This window comes from Aethalodelphis obliquidens, unplaced genomic scaffold (assembly GCF_003676395.1).
Source record: "Aethalodelphis obliquidens isolate GAN/ISIS:26980383/991018 unplaced genomic scaffold, ASM367639v1 scaffold112, whole genome shotgun sequence".
Taxonomy (NCBI): domain Eukaryota; kingdom Metazoa; phylum Chordata; class Mammalia; order Artiodactyla; family Delphinidae; genus Aethalodelphis; species Aethalodelphis obliquidens.
The window spans coordinates 2260797-2275304 of NW_020838056.1; the positions used below are offsets into that span (position 1 = coordinate 2260797).

General features: G+C 41.3%; 2 protein-coding genes across 6 annotated transcripts in view; one reads left to right on the forward strand and one right to left on the reverse strand.

Annotated features, from left to right (window-relative positions):
* Window positions 1–6319, reverse strand: part of WDR48 (WD repeat domain 48) — a 43822-nt gene extending 37503 nt beyond the window's left edge. The window contains exon 1 of one of the 3 annotated variants that reach the window (XM_027097112.1): window positions 6199–6319. In XM_027097112.1, the coding sequence (XP_026952913.1) occupies window positions 6199–6246 (48 nt within the window). In that variant the 5' untranslated portion in view covers window positions 6247–6319. Of the gene's footprint in view, window positions 1–5458; window positions 5907–6198 lie in introns of those variants that run through there. The other 2 variants (XM_027097115.1, XM_027097114.1) reach the window with 2 other exon arrangements.
* Window positions 6320–6363: 44 nt separating this feature from the next.
* Window positions 6364–14508, forward strand: part of SCN11A (sodium voltage-gated channel alpha subunit 11) — a 131988-nt gene continuing 123843 nt past the window's right edge. The window contains exons 1-4 of one of the 3 annotated variants that reach the window (XM_027097108.1): window positions 6374–6750; window positions 7302–7505; window positions 7953–8183; window positions 10256–10371. The gene's annotated coding sequence lies outside the window, so the exon portion shown is untranslated. Of the gene's footprint in view, window positions 6751–7301; window positions 7506–7952; window positions 8184–10255; window positions 10372–14508 lie in introns of all 3 variants that reach the window. The other 2 variants (XM_027097110.1, XR_003430899.1) reach the window with 2 other exon arrangements.

Genomic DNA, 14508 nt, shown 5'->3' on the forward strand with positions numbered 1-14508 from the left:
TCCAGCGGAGAAAGTTCTCTACTTTTTAAGGGCTCACATGATTAGATTGGGCCCACTGGGATAATCCTCCTATTTCAAGGTCTGTAACATTAATTACAGCTGCAAAATCCTTTTTATCATGTAACTATAACATATGCATAAATTCCAGGGATTAGGGCATGGACATTTGGCAGTGGTGGGTGGCGGGCATTCTGCCTACCACAGTAACAATTTTTTGTATGAAAACAAATATGGATATATTACAGAATCACAATATTTTTAAGAAAAGAAAGGAGACTTAAAAGCATTTCAGGCTCACAAAGAGGACACTCTGGGCTATTCCCCCAGGCTTCCCCGAGGTGTGCATTAACTCATTTCCACTTGGATGTCTAACAGACATCTTAATCACGGCATGTCCCGAACCGAGCTCCTGACAGTCCTCTCCAAATGAGCTTTTCCTGTCTTCCTCATTGATGACGTTAATGGCAACTCCATTCTTCCAGTTGCTCAGGCCCAAAACCTTAGGGCCAGGCTTACTTCAACTTCTCTCATCTCACATCCTGTCAGCCAGTTTTGTCATCCAGAATTCAACCCATTTTCACCACCTTGGGTGGAGCCACTATCATATAGCACCTGGTTTTTTAAATAGCTACTGGTCTCTCTGCTCTGCCCTTGCTCACCTGCAGTCAGGTGATCCTGAGAAAACACATTTCTTCTGCGCAAAATCCACCAAATGCTTCCTACCTCACTCAGGAGTAAAAGCCAAAGCCCTACTATGGCCTGAAGTGCTCTACATGATTTGGTCTGCAGTTACCTCTCTGATTTCAGCTCCTACTCCCTTCCCCTCACTCACTCCATGGCAACCATAATGGCAACTTTATTATTCCACAAATAGGCCAGGTACATTCCCACCTCAGGACCTTTGCATTTGATATTCTCACTGGAATGTTCTTCCCCCAAGTAACAATCTCATTTCTGTTAGATTCTTACTCAAAAGTCAGCTTCTGAGCAAGGCTTTCTCTGACCACCACAAAAAAATTTCACTTTCCCTCCTCTGCTGCTTATCATTAATCATTTTTTGACATTTAAAGGTTATTTTTCCCCCAACATCGTATTATGAAAAATTTAGAGAACATATAAACGTTGGAAGAATTACACAGCAAACATCCATATATCCATATGGATATATTCTACAATGAACATTTTCTATCCATTTGAACATACCCATCCATTTGATCCATATCATTTTTCAATGGCTTTCAAATTAAGTTGTGCATCATTAATAGTATTTCCTCCTAAGTACTTCAGCATGTATATCATTGACCAGAGTTCATTATTTATTTATGGCTCCTTTTTCAAAGGTAAGATTTACATTTAGTGAAATGTACACATCTTAAGCATACATAGATACGTCTGACAAATTAATACACCTGTGTAATACAAAATTCTACCAAGATATATACATCACCACCCTAGAAAGTTCCCTCATCCTCTTCCCAACCTCTACACCCCACCCCCAGACAATCTAGAACTGACCCTTTTCACCATAGATTACTTTTGCCTGTTCTGTAACACCTTATAAAGAGAACCACACAGCTCTTTTGTGTAAGGCTACTTCTAGCTCTCAGGCTACATCAGGCTAAATTTGGCCAAGAAAAATTGGCCAAATATGAATAATTCTTACATGTGTTTTTCCTGTTCAACCTCGTGGACCATGACTTTCTGCTTGTCCCTATGTTTCGAGAGTGCTGATTTTAAAAAGTATTCTAAAAAGTAGTCTTGCAAATAAAAATAGGACAATTTCTAGCCTGACTTCTCTTAGTCAGGGGTTAGTAAAAAACTTCTACAGAGGTTAGTAAAAACCCACCCAAGGGCCAAATCCAGAACAAAGTCTGTTTTGTAAACAAAGTTTTAATGGAACACAGCCACACCTATTCATTTGGATATTGTCCTATTGCTGGTTCCATGTTATAATGGCAGAGCTGAGTGGTTACCAAACAGGAGAATGGCCTGCAAAGCCTAAAATATTAACACCTGGCCCTTTAGAGAAAAAGTTTACTGATCCCTGTTCCACTGGATATCATATTGGCACTGAATTTTTTATTACCCATCCTATATAAAAAGTAACTTACCTTGGACATATGGCTAATTTATAAGGGTCTTTCCTTGAGAAACCAGGATTTGGCATCATCCTACTGCTACCTTAAGAAAGTCTTGAAGATTAAACAACCCAGAATTGGGGCTCAGAATGAGGAGTAAAGACCACGCTGAGCTCTGACTAGGTCTAGAATAACTAAATATTTGGCAGGGAAAGGGGATTAGTACTGGTAGACCAGACATTTGTTGGTTGCCTCTATATTCCCCACCGCTCCCCAATATCTTCCTCAAAGCAAGCAAATGCCAGAAGAAATTGTGTAGGGACTATTTAAGAGACTGTTACCATGGATAGTATGGGGAAAGGATTTGAGGTCTAGAACAGGTGCAGCCACCATGCCACCAAGAGGGAAGACCTAGATCTAGGAGTTTGGGAATAGGAGAGGACAACTTGGAGGCAGCCCAATGGTAAAGGTGACTTTACATCACTCCTCAGGGTAGAGAGTCACAGTGAATCTGCTGGTTCAAGATTTGCGTGAAGCTAGCACCACCTCTTGAGTTATCATTTATATGAGCCAATACATATGTTTATTGTGTGAACCCGGTTATGTTGGATTTGGGGTCATTTCCAACCAAAAGAATCATCTTGTTATGAAAGACCAAGTATTTACATTCTTGGACCAACACTGAGTACTAGGGCATGGTTATTGCTCCTAAACCACGAACACTAGTAACTTTTGTCCAACCTCATTCCAAGAGTTCTGAAGCAAGTAAGGAAAAGAGGCCACAGCTGAAGGAAAGATGGAGACAGACAGCCAACCAACAAACCCAGGTTGTTGGAAAATCATAACATTAAAGGGATTGCCAGGGACTGAAAAGCCTTGCTGTGATATCCTGATTACCAGGAGAGAGCTGCATCATATATTTAAATTCACACATTTGTCTGATCATGTTTCGGACAATCACAAATCCACCCCTCCTCCACATACTCACCTCCAGTCTCCTTAGAAGTTTAAGATGGTAGGACATGTGCTCATTCTTCATTGTGTCTATAATTAATAAGTAGTATGCTTGGACCCTTCTCCACTGGTTATTTATCAATATTATAAGTCTCAACGGTTCTTTCTGGCCTACTATTTGATAACGGAGCTCAGGGCTACTGCCTCTTAGTACAAGAAACAGACAGCCAAGAGGCAAAATAAATTACTGTAGCCATATATATTTTTTCCAAAATGGAAAGATTTTTTTTTAATTTATAAGAGCAAAGAATGTTGTAAAAAGTTAAAAAATATAAAGGTTCATTATTTTAAAGTAAAAGATATTCTGTTTCCCACCTTACCAATAATCACATAATGGAATACTCCAGAGATAATCACTGTTGATATCCTTCCAGACTTTGAAAATGCCTTATTTTCTTTGTGGAAATGGGACCATGCTATGTTGATTTCCTATTTTGACTTCTGGACACCTTTCCTTTTTAATAATATACATCTAGCTTATCTTTTAATTACAAACTAATCTACTATATGAATGTACCTAACTTATCTGCCAATTTACTACTGATAAACATTTAGATTTTTGCTTTTCACAATGACAGCATTCCTATAATAAACACCCTTGCATAATGAGAGAAAGATATATGCATACATACTTTTTTTTTTTTTTTTTTTTTTTTTTTGTGGTCTGTGGGCCTCTTACTGTTGTGGCCTCTCCCGTTGCAGAGCACAGGCTCCGGACGCGCAGGCTCAGCGCGGCCATGGCTCTCAGGCCCAGCCGCTGCGCGGCATGTGGGATCTTCCCGGACCTAGGCACGAACCCGTCTCCCCTGCACCGGCAGGCAGACTCTCAACCACTGCGCCACCAGGGAAGCCCTGCATATGTACTTTTGTAAAACAATTTTTTAGACAAGGAATTGCTGGGTCAAAGGAAATGTGTATTTACAAATCTGACAAACAGGAAGACACGAAACAGTGAATACCATGACTCCACTTAGAGTAAAAAAATCACCTAAGTCAGGTACACACACGAAGAAGTACAGAACATTAGTTTTCAACCAGCAACAACTCTGCCCTCCAGGGGACATCTGAAAATGTCTAGAGTCAATTTAAGTTGTCACAACTGGGAAGGTGCCAGTGTCTAGTGGGAAGGCAGGATGATGGAAAACAACAGTCCTCCCACAATTAAGAATTATCCAGCCCAAGATGTCAATAGGGCTCTCAGTGAAAAACCCTTAGCTAGGATTATATCTCACAGTCTTCAAAGCAGTTTTCTTTGAAGAGTGGAAGACAATTATCATTTACACTTTTGTTTGTGGGGTTTTTTCTTTTTGCAATGAACATGCACTAGTTTAAAAAACACTTCCATATACAAAAGTTCTCCCTTGTGTTGAGATAAAATCAATCTCTGTGGCTTCTCATACTGGTTCTACACCTTAAAGACAAATTCTGAAAGCAGCTAACAAGACTCATTGAATCTTCTCTTCAGCAGACTGATCTTAGATGGTTCTTCTGAATGCTCTTCCTAGGAAATAGCTTCAAGTCACTTCACCAATCTGATTGCTATACCTATTAAGAACAAGGTGCTAAGTGCTGATCCCCAAACTCTAGTTTTGTACTCTGATCAGTGAAGAGTGAAATGATCATCTTCCTCATCCTGCATACAATGGCTCATATTCAGCTTATTAAAACACTCAGTTTTTCCACACATGCTGCAGCTAATTTACATTTCCCCCATCCAGTACTTTTATATTGACTTTTAAGTCTAAATGCAAGAAACTAAGACACTTGATTAACTCTCCTTACTACCCTAAGGAAGGTACCTACCACTCTAGTGTCTAGAATATAATCAAGTTACAATTTTGAGTTACATTTTAGTCAGGAACAGACATTCTCACCTGACTTGGATGCTGGGGTTACTTAAATCCCATCACTGATGCACTTAAAAATCACCAACAAGGTATGCTATTTTAGATTCTTATTAATGTCACTCAATTCAACAAACATCTAAGTGAGTGCCTAGGACACCGTACTGATCAATGAGATCAATAAAACAAAGAAGTGAACTGGCCAGAAGACTTTATGACCTACAGCCATTTCCTCAATGAAGGAACCCCTTGTCCGCACTACCTATTAAACACTGGCTGATTTCAACCTGTAGAACTATATATAATGCTGTGTTTTATAAAGAAAGCTTGGGTGTTACTTATTCCTGTACTCTCTCAATTCTTTGCACATTTTGGGGCCTAAACTAAGTGCTCAGTAAATGTTTAATAAGTGCACCGTACTGTCACCACTACATACAACATACCTGCAGGTAAACACCTGTAATAGGGCTTTTACTCCTCAGATCGTTGAAAATAATAGAAAGCAATAACGCTTAAACGTACCCAAAACAAAACTGGATTCACGAAGGCATAAAGCACACACGGGCGGGTTAGGTAACTCTTTACCCTTGAATAATACATTAGAGAAACAGAAAGAAAGATTCAAGGATGCACTCTGAAGAAGAAATGGTGAAGACGAAATTAAATTCCAAAACAATGAAAATTATAATTCCCCCACTAACACAAGCATACTCCCACGTCATTTCCACCTTGGGGGTGGGGGGAAGCTCACGCATAAAAGGAGGCAGGGGGCTCCCACATGCAGACCCCTGCTCAAAAACCCTGCAGGGCTCCGCAGCCCAGCCGCAGCCCCGCCACGCCCCCGCACGGGCCCACTCACTCCGCTGCCCGCCCCGCGGGGAAGCTCCCGCAGGCCTCCGCTCCGACGCCGCTGGGCACAGCGCTTGGGAGACAGGCAAGGGAAGGGAGGCAGATGGGCGGGGAACGAGCCCAGCCCGACCACGCAAGCCCAAGCCTACGAAACAGTGGACGACCGGCAACCCCAGGCTCCCAACCGCGCGCCCAAGGGTCCCGGGACGGGGCCCCGGCGGGTCCAGTCAGCCGCCCCCCGCCCCTTCCTCAAGCCGTTAGAGCCGCAGCCCCACCCCTAGCCGCCGGCCGCGCCCCGTCCCGCTCGCCCCAAGCCGCTACCCCGGCCGACCGCGGCCCGAGGTATCTGCTCGCTGGAGGTGGGCCCGGGGATGCCTGCCACGTCCGGGAGGTCGAGGAGCCGGGGTCCCTACCTGTACTTTCCTCCGCCCTGCCGTGTTCTGCCGGTGATGGGCCGCCATCTTGCATGTTGACAGTCCTACGTCATTTCCGGAAGTGGCTTGGACCGGGCGGATGTCCCGCCTCTTCCTCTTTGGCCGAGGCATTGTGGAGCTTTTCTCAGGGACTCTTTGTCGCTGCGGCCGGTGACCCTGTGGTGCGACAAAAGCACTTAAAAATCGTTGCGTGCGTATAGTGCTGGCGGAGAGAGAGCCACTTTGTGACCCAAGGGAGCAATCTGTATCCAGCTCTGTGTGGGCCTGGACCCTGGCTTGCGCTGTTCTCCTCAGAGGCCCAAGTAGGCATAAGAAAAGCGCTGAAAGAATTAATGTTGGAGATGGGCGCCATGGACTCCACCTCCACTCCCTCAAACATTCGTGGGCAGCCAAGGGAACCGGCATATTTGCCATGAAGTACCTAAAAAAGGCGGAGGATTATAAACTGGCCTGGAAGGAGGAGAAATAGAAAGGTTTGCAAAGGAGGTGGCCCCATCTTATGGAGGCGCACAGTGTTCGTTTAAATAAGAGGTAGGGAATTCCCTGGCGGTCCTGATTAGGACTCAGCGGCCAAAAAAAAACTGATGTTATAAGAAGGCAAAAAATACTAGTTAAAATTGTTTACAGCCGGACTTACCTCGTGATCCAGTGGTTAAGACTTTGAGCTTCCACTGCAGGGGGCATGGTTTTGATTCCCTGTCGGGGGCGGGAAATAAGATCCCGCATGACCCACGGCAAAAAAAAAAAAAAAAATGTTGACAGAGACGACTAAATTCCAAATCCTGAAGGAATTGGGGCTCACTCTAGTATCTGGTTTAAATCATCTCTTATACTGGGACAGTTAGACCTTTCTGGATGAAGGTCTGACCTGAGGAAATTTTCCTGACACTAATTATAAGTCTTGATGGTCCCAGGCTAATTATTTGGCCAGTTGGTCGAGGACATGGAAAGAGCACGTTTGGAGAACTGGTGACAAGGAAGCCTTGGGAAGGGATATGGTGATGGACTTTGCAGAATGAATCTTAAGAATCATATGGATGAAATGAACAGCTTTGTGGATTAAACTCAGCCTCCTTTTCCAGGCTCAGTGATTGCTCAGTGGACTCATGAATGAAATGGTGATGATAACAAGTTTGGAGCTGTGCATGGGATCACCAAGCCACTGCTGAGCGTTCAGGTTGCTAGCATATCACCTGAGTTGGTGATATGCCTCATGCTCCAGGAGGACCAGCCAACCACTTGGAGGCAAGCGGATTCCATTGGCCCTCCCAGTCATCGAGGAAGTGGTAGTTATTTGTCCTCTCTGAAATACACTAAGTTTAAATTTGCTTTCCTTGATTGCTGTGCTCTGTCAGCACCACCATCTGGGAACTTCCTGAATGCTTTATGCACTGTCATTGTGTCTGACACCATATTGCTTCTGATCAAGAAATTCACTCTGTAATGAAAGAAGCAATGCAATGGGCTGTTGCCCATAGAATTCATTGGTCTAATTGTATAGTCTATCACCAAGAAGCACCTGGTCTTATTGAAGTCTTAGTTATGGTGCTTTCTGGAAAATAACCCTTTTTGATGCTGTTTTATAGGATGCAGTATATGCTTTGAACTAGTGTGCAATATTTGGCACTCTTTCTTCCTGCTCCTGTTATCTACTGCTGTATAACCACCCCAAAACTTAGTCGTTTAAAGCAACTTCAACATTTACTTTGCCTACAAATCTGTAATTTATGCAGGGCTCAGTGGGGACAGCTTATCTCTGTTCTACTTTCCACTTGATGCCAGTTGGGGCAGCTAAAAAGTTGGCAGCTGGAATCATCTAAAGGCCCACTCCTTTACATGTCTGGTGACTGATGCTGAATCTGTGGGCAGAACACCTACTCATGGCCTTTCCACAGTGCTGTTTGGCTCCTCACAACATAGTAGCTGGGTTCCAAGGGCAAGCATGCCAGGAGAGAGAAATCCAGGTGGGAACTGTAATGCCTTTTCTAAACTAACAGTAGAAGTCCTGCAGTGTCACTTCAACCACCTTCAATTCATAGAACTTAATCACTAAGGCTGCTTATATCTAAGGAGACTCCTTTTTTTAAAATGGGAGAAATGTCAAAGAATTTGTGGATATGTTTTAAAACCACTACATTTCCAAAGGTAAAATTAGTGGATTTAGGAACAAAGGGATATTATACCTAATGTCCCCCAATTACAATTTTTTAAACTGCCATTCTCTGAGATTCTGGACTTTGCTGGTTTAGAGGTTTGTTACCAAAGAAAGGAATTCCTCCAACAAGGCTGAACGACGGTTCTACTGATTTGGAGCTGGGACTGCCACCTCACCATTTTGCATGTTTTGTGTCACTGAATAGGAAGGAGAAGAAGAGCAAGGTTATGGTTTTGGTGGAAGTAATTAACCCTGGTCATGAAGCAGAAATAGGTTTGCTGATATAGCTTTAAACAGATAGGTACATCAAACACTCAGATCCCTTAGAAATGAAGGTATTGGTTGAAGGTAAAGGGACAACAGAATAGCTGGTGGAAAAAGGAAGTCATAAAGGGAAGTGAAATTCTCATGATCAGGGGAAGAAATGAGAACAGTCATGTTTCCTTTCCTTTCTTGATGTATCATGTATACTTTTAAGTGTTTTAACTTTTCTTTCTTTACCCTTTACTTCACTATTATATGTGGGGTGTCCTATTGTTGGTAAATTCATTATTTAGTAAGTTGCAGAGGAAAAGATAGCAACTAGAGGTTGTAGACTTAGAAATGGAGGATGGATGTGGTAATTGACGAAGCATTGGGTTGACTCTTTTGGAGGGTGACAGAGTGAGTGCATCTTTGACTGTGTAAAGGATAGTTGCAGTATTTTAAGTGACAACTTTTTTTTGAAGTATAAGCATTGAAAGCAGTGGTTATATTGGTGTTGGGCAGCCAAAGGGATGACTTTACATTTGATATTTTTGTGGCTTTATTTTCTGCTGTCCATCATTTGAGTTCTTTTTCTGTGTTTGGGGAATTCCCCACTATGTGTCTTGGTGGTGAGCACTGCTTACAGAAAGTGATAAAGACAGTTACTCAGTTTTTCTAGCCTTCTTATAGCAAGAGTCTATGCATGTGACCTCAGCTTAATTAATCAGATGACATCTTGACTGCAACTTGGTGAGAAACTCTGAGGCAGCACTGTTCAGCTAAACTGCTCCCAAATTCCTGCCACTGCAGAAACTGTGTGAGATAATAAATGTTTGTTGTTGTGGGATAATTTGTTATGCAGCAATAGATAACTAATGCACCCTCCCTTCTCCATGAGGAGGGGAAATGTCACAGCACTTTCACAACTTTACAAAGATAGTCTCATCATCATCTTCTTCAATCTCCATTTAATTCTTTGTCTTTTCTTGTGTAACTGTCAGGAGGCTTATCCTGGGAGAATTCCTTCATCAGTCTCTTAGAATTTCCTCCATAGGAAGATTGGTACCTTTATTCAAAATGTAAGAAGCCTTGACACCTACTATATTTTTCTCAGTTTTTGAGACCTCTGTTTAAAGTCCTAGGCAACATGAAAACTTTAACATCCTGAAAAAAAATCCACATACGTATTAAATAAAAATACAATCGATTTAAAAAGTAAATAAGAGTTCTAGAAGGCTTCTACTTACAAATAAACCAGAGTGGTTCTTGTTAAATCTTACTCTGGAGGGACCCTTCCCTCTGTCAGTTACCTGTCAATTAACTTCTTACATCTTCAGTTTTTTAAATCTGTAAAATGGAATCATAACAGTACCTATTTCATATGGTTCTTATGAAATAACCTTACCACAGTACCTGGTAGGTAGGAAATATTCAATATACTTTAGGTATTATTTTTAATCATCACCTTGCTCAGGAAACATTGCCAAAATGTTATAATAACATTACCAAAATGTTGTAATTTCCCAGGATAGATTTTCTCCTGTTTTATATAATGTAGGCTCTATCACTTTGTAAAGTTTTCATACCAGCTTGAAATTTATCTTTTGTTCTTGCCTGCTTTCTTGTTTTCAACAGCCTGGAAAAAGATTCATGAAATGATAAGGCCTTTTAACAGATTTGTCCACATGTTTAAATACATGTTTTCTGGCTCCATGACCAAGCCATTTACTGAAGGAAGTGAAGGTGACCAGGTATGTCTTTGAACCAAACCCCAGACTTACCATCATCGGGGGGGAGACATGAATGTTTTCTGTTTTAATTCTTTAAGAGGAATTAATATGTTTTGAACATTTGTTTAAAAGCACACAATCATGCAACACCTTGGTTTGCAGCTGCTACGGTCTGCTAGTGCTTAATGCATTAATTTGGATATTTTAAAGATGAATTTTAAAAAGAATAAAATTTTAAGCCTCATGCAAGTAATGTGGAAGTGCTAAATAAACTTTGTAAAGCAAGCCTGTCATGATATCAACCAACTTCATGAAGAAATTGAGAAGCTGCATTATTTCCTTATAATTCTTTAATGATTCTCTAAAACAATGCTTCCTTAAAGAAATAGGGTGTTATGATATATAATAGACTAGAAGATCATAATTAAATAAACATGCATAAGTGAAGCAATATTATATAAGTAAACATAGAGACTCCGAATGCTTAAGATGTTTATGTCAAAAGTTGTATGCTAGTTTATGTCTTGTCAGCAAATCCTCAGGTTTAAATACAGTCTTAGAAGGTTTTACTGAGTGACTTCTTATTCAATGTTAACTTATTTCTGAACACACTGGGAAAAAAGTATCCTTTAGTTCTTTTTACTTCTTTTTTTTTTACATCTTTATTGGAGTATAATTGCTTTACAATGGTGTGTTAGTTTCTGCTTTATAACAAAGTGAATCAGTTATACATATACATATGTTCCCATATGTCTTCCCTCTTGCGTCTCCCTCCCTCCCACCCTCCCTATCCCACCCCTCCAGGCAGTCACAAAGCACTGAGCTGCTCTCCCTGTGCTATGCGGCTGCTTCCCACTAGCTATCTACCTTACGTTTGGTAGTGTATATATGTCCATGCCTCTCTCTAGCTTTGTTACAGCTTACCCTTCCCCCTCCCCATATCCTCAAGTCCATTCTCTACTAGGTCTGTGTCTTTATTCCTGTCTTACCCCTAGGTTCTTACACGCCAATATTAGGAAGAGAAGCCAGTTTCTTCCATTCCAAAAATGTTTTGACCTTGTCTAGCTTTCCCACTGGAGGGCAGTAGAGAACCATCCAAGCCATCCCTGATTTTGAACCTCACTGGCTCTAATGTGTGACAAGTCAGACCTTAAAATCCTTGGTACTTATTTCCTACTGATAAAATGTCATAATCAAAGTACATTTTTAGAAAGCCTATTCACTCCCATAAAAAACCATAACTGATTGCGGGAATAAAAGAAAATAAAGCAAAATGAATGCATTTATAAGTATTTACTAAGTGGACAAAAAAAATTAAACCTACATCACAAATGTACTTTAAAAATTTATTTATTTATTATTCTTGGCTGCGTCTGGTCTTCGTTGCGTCATGCGGAATCTTTTGTTGCGCTGCGGGGGCTCTTCGTTGCAGTGTGCGGGCTTAGTTCCCCTGCGGCATGTGGAATCTTAGTTCCGAGACCAGGGATCGAACTGGCGTCCCCTGCATGGGAAGGCAGATTCTTTGCCACTAGACCACCAGGGAAGTCCCACAAATGTACTTTTTTGTGGTGGAATTTTTGTACAGGAGCTGAACTGCCTGAGGCTTCCTAAAATACTAGTCCAAAAAAGTACAGTGTATGTGAATCTTACTCTAAAACTTTGACATATAAGTATATCATATTAGCTTATTGAAATTATTTATAATTCTGAGTTCCCAGACAGCCAAAATGATGGAAAAGTCATCCTCAGTTATTATTAAGACTCCTCTGACTACCTTGATCCACCGTTAGGTCACTGACGAATGACCAGGAGTCATACGGGGAGGCACCAACAATCCTCAGGCCACAGTGGTTAGGGCTGAGGTGCCCAGTGTCCTTTAAAAGTGGCCAGGCCTCTGTTCTTTTCCTCCACTGGGACTGGGGGTTTTTGTTATAGCTGGAAATCCTAGTGCCTAGGGCCCCACCCTTCTAAGATATGCAGCCATCATTGACCAGGGTCTGTCACCAACCGGGATGCTTTCAACAGTGGTCACAGGTCTTTACTCTTTGTAGAACCTCTCTTCCTGCTTTCACTGACCTCTCTGCCCTACAAAGAGTATGGATTTTTTTCCCCTGCACACCCTTTCCCACCTAGATTTGCAGCTTAAGCTCTTCAGTGAGCTTGGGCTTTCTTTAAAGGCAAGACAAGAGGGAGTCTTTAAGCTTCAGGACCGCTATGACAAACCACTCCTGAGATCAGCAAGTACTGTGGACTGGCAACCATCAGCAGAAGGTGGGGGAAGGAGGGAAAACTGCTGCAAAAACAAAGTACCCTCGAATATCTCAACAAATTATCTTGCACAGAAGCTAGAACCCAAGACAATTATTTTCCTGGTAATCTCCCTAGAGAAACCACAGGTATTCTTTATGCCTCCAAACACCTTTAAACTGCATTCAAAATTAGGGTTGTGAGTCTGGAAATCTTTCTTTGCTAATTTGTTGTACATGAATGCCTGCAGAAGCTTTTGAATGCTAAATGCTGTGGGAGGGCTAGTTTCCATGGTAACTCTTCAGTGAGTCTTTTTCTTGCACTTCAATTAGATCCCATTGCTGAGCGGTTGTGAATGAGAAGGTAACAGCTCAGTCACTTCTGGAGGGCTGGAGAGTTGCAGCCTTTCTAGATGCAGCTATATTCTCAGTCCACTGAGTTGTACTACGCTTGTCTTGCCCCGTCTTTTCATGGTACCCCAGCACCACAATGGGAAAATATATTTGCAACACACATGACAAAGGGCCAATTTCCTTAATATACCAAGAGAGCATACAAGTTAATATGAAAAGTACCAAAACACAATGGAAAAAAAATGAACAAAGGACATAAATAGGCAGCTTACAGAAAAAGAAAATTAATGGTTTACATTGTATGAAAATGTGTTTAATCTCATTCATAATGAAGGAAATACATATTTAAATAAGATTCCATTTTTCACCTACCAGATTGGAAAAGATCTAAAAATTTGATAATATACTGTGTCCAGAGAATGTGGAAAACCCATCATTTTAGAGACTGTTCGTGGGAGGGTAAATTGGTATAATCTCCTTGGAGGGTGATTTAGCAGTTGCTCTTCTAGAAATTCATCCTACAAGTGCAATTACATTTAACTTAAAAATACAGTAAAAGAATATTTTTTGATGCATTTTTTTATGTGGTTTTTCTTTTTTTTTTTTTTAACACCTTTATTGGGGTATAATCGCTTTACAATGGTGTGTTAGTTTCTGCTTTATAACAAAGTGAATCAGTTATACATATACATATGTTCCCACATGTCCTCCCTCTTGCGTCTCCCTCCCTCCCACCCTCCCTATCCCACCCCTCCAGGCAGTCACAAAGCACCAAGCTGCTCTCCCTGTGCTATGCGGCTGCTTCCCACTAGCTATCTACCTTACGTTTGGTAATGTATATATGTCCATGCCTCTCTCTCGCTTTGTCACAGCTCACCCTTCCCCCTCCCCATATCCTCAAGTCCGTTCTCCAGTAGGTCTGTGTCTTTATTCCTCTCTTACCCCTAGGTTCTTCATGACATTTTTTTTTCTTAAATTCCATATATATGTGTTAGCATACGGTATTTGTCTTTCTCTTTCTGACTTACTTCACTCTGTGTGACAGACTCTAGGTCCATCCACCTCATTACAAATAGCTCAACTTCGTTTCTTTTTATGGCTGAGTAATATTCCATTGTATATATGTGCCACATCTTCTTTATCCATTCATCCGATGATGGGCACTTAGGTTGTTTCCATCTCCGGGCTATTGTAAATAGAGCTGCAATGAACATTTTGGTACATGACTCCTTTTGAATTATGGTTTTCTCAGGGTATATGCCCAGTAGTGGGATTGCTGGGTCATATGGTAGTTCTATTTGTAGTTTTTTAAGGAACCTCCATACTGTTCTCCATAGTGGCTGAACCAATTCACATTCCCACCAGCAGTGCAAGAGGGTTCCCTTTTCTCCACACCCTCTCCAGCATTTATTGTTTCTAGATTTTTTGATGATGGCCATTCTGACTGGTGAGAGATGATATCTCATTGTAGTTTTGATTTACATTTCTCTAATGATTAATGATGTTGAGCATTCTTTCATGTGTTTGTTGGCAGTCTGTATATCTTCTTTGGAGAAAT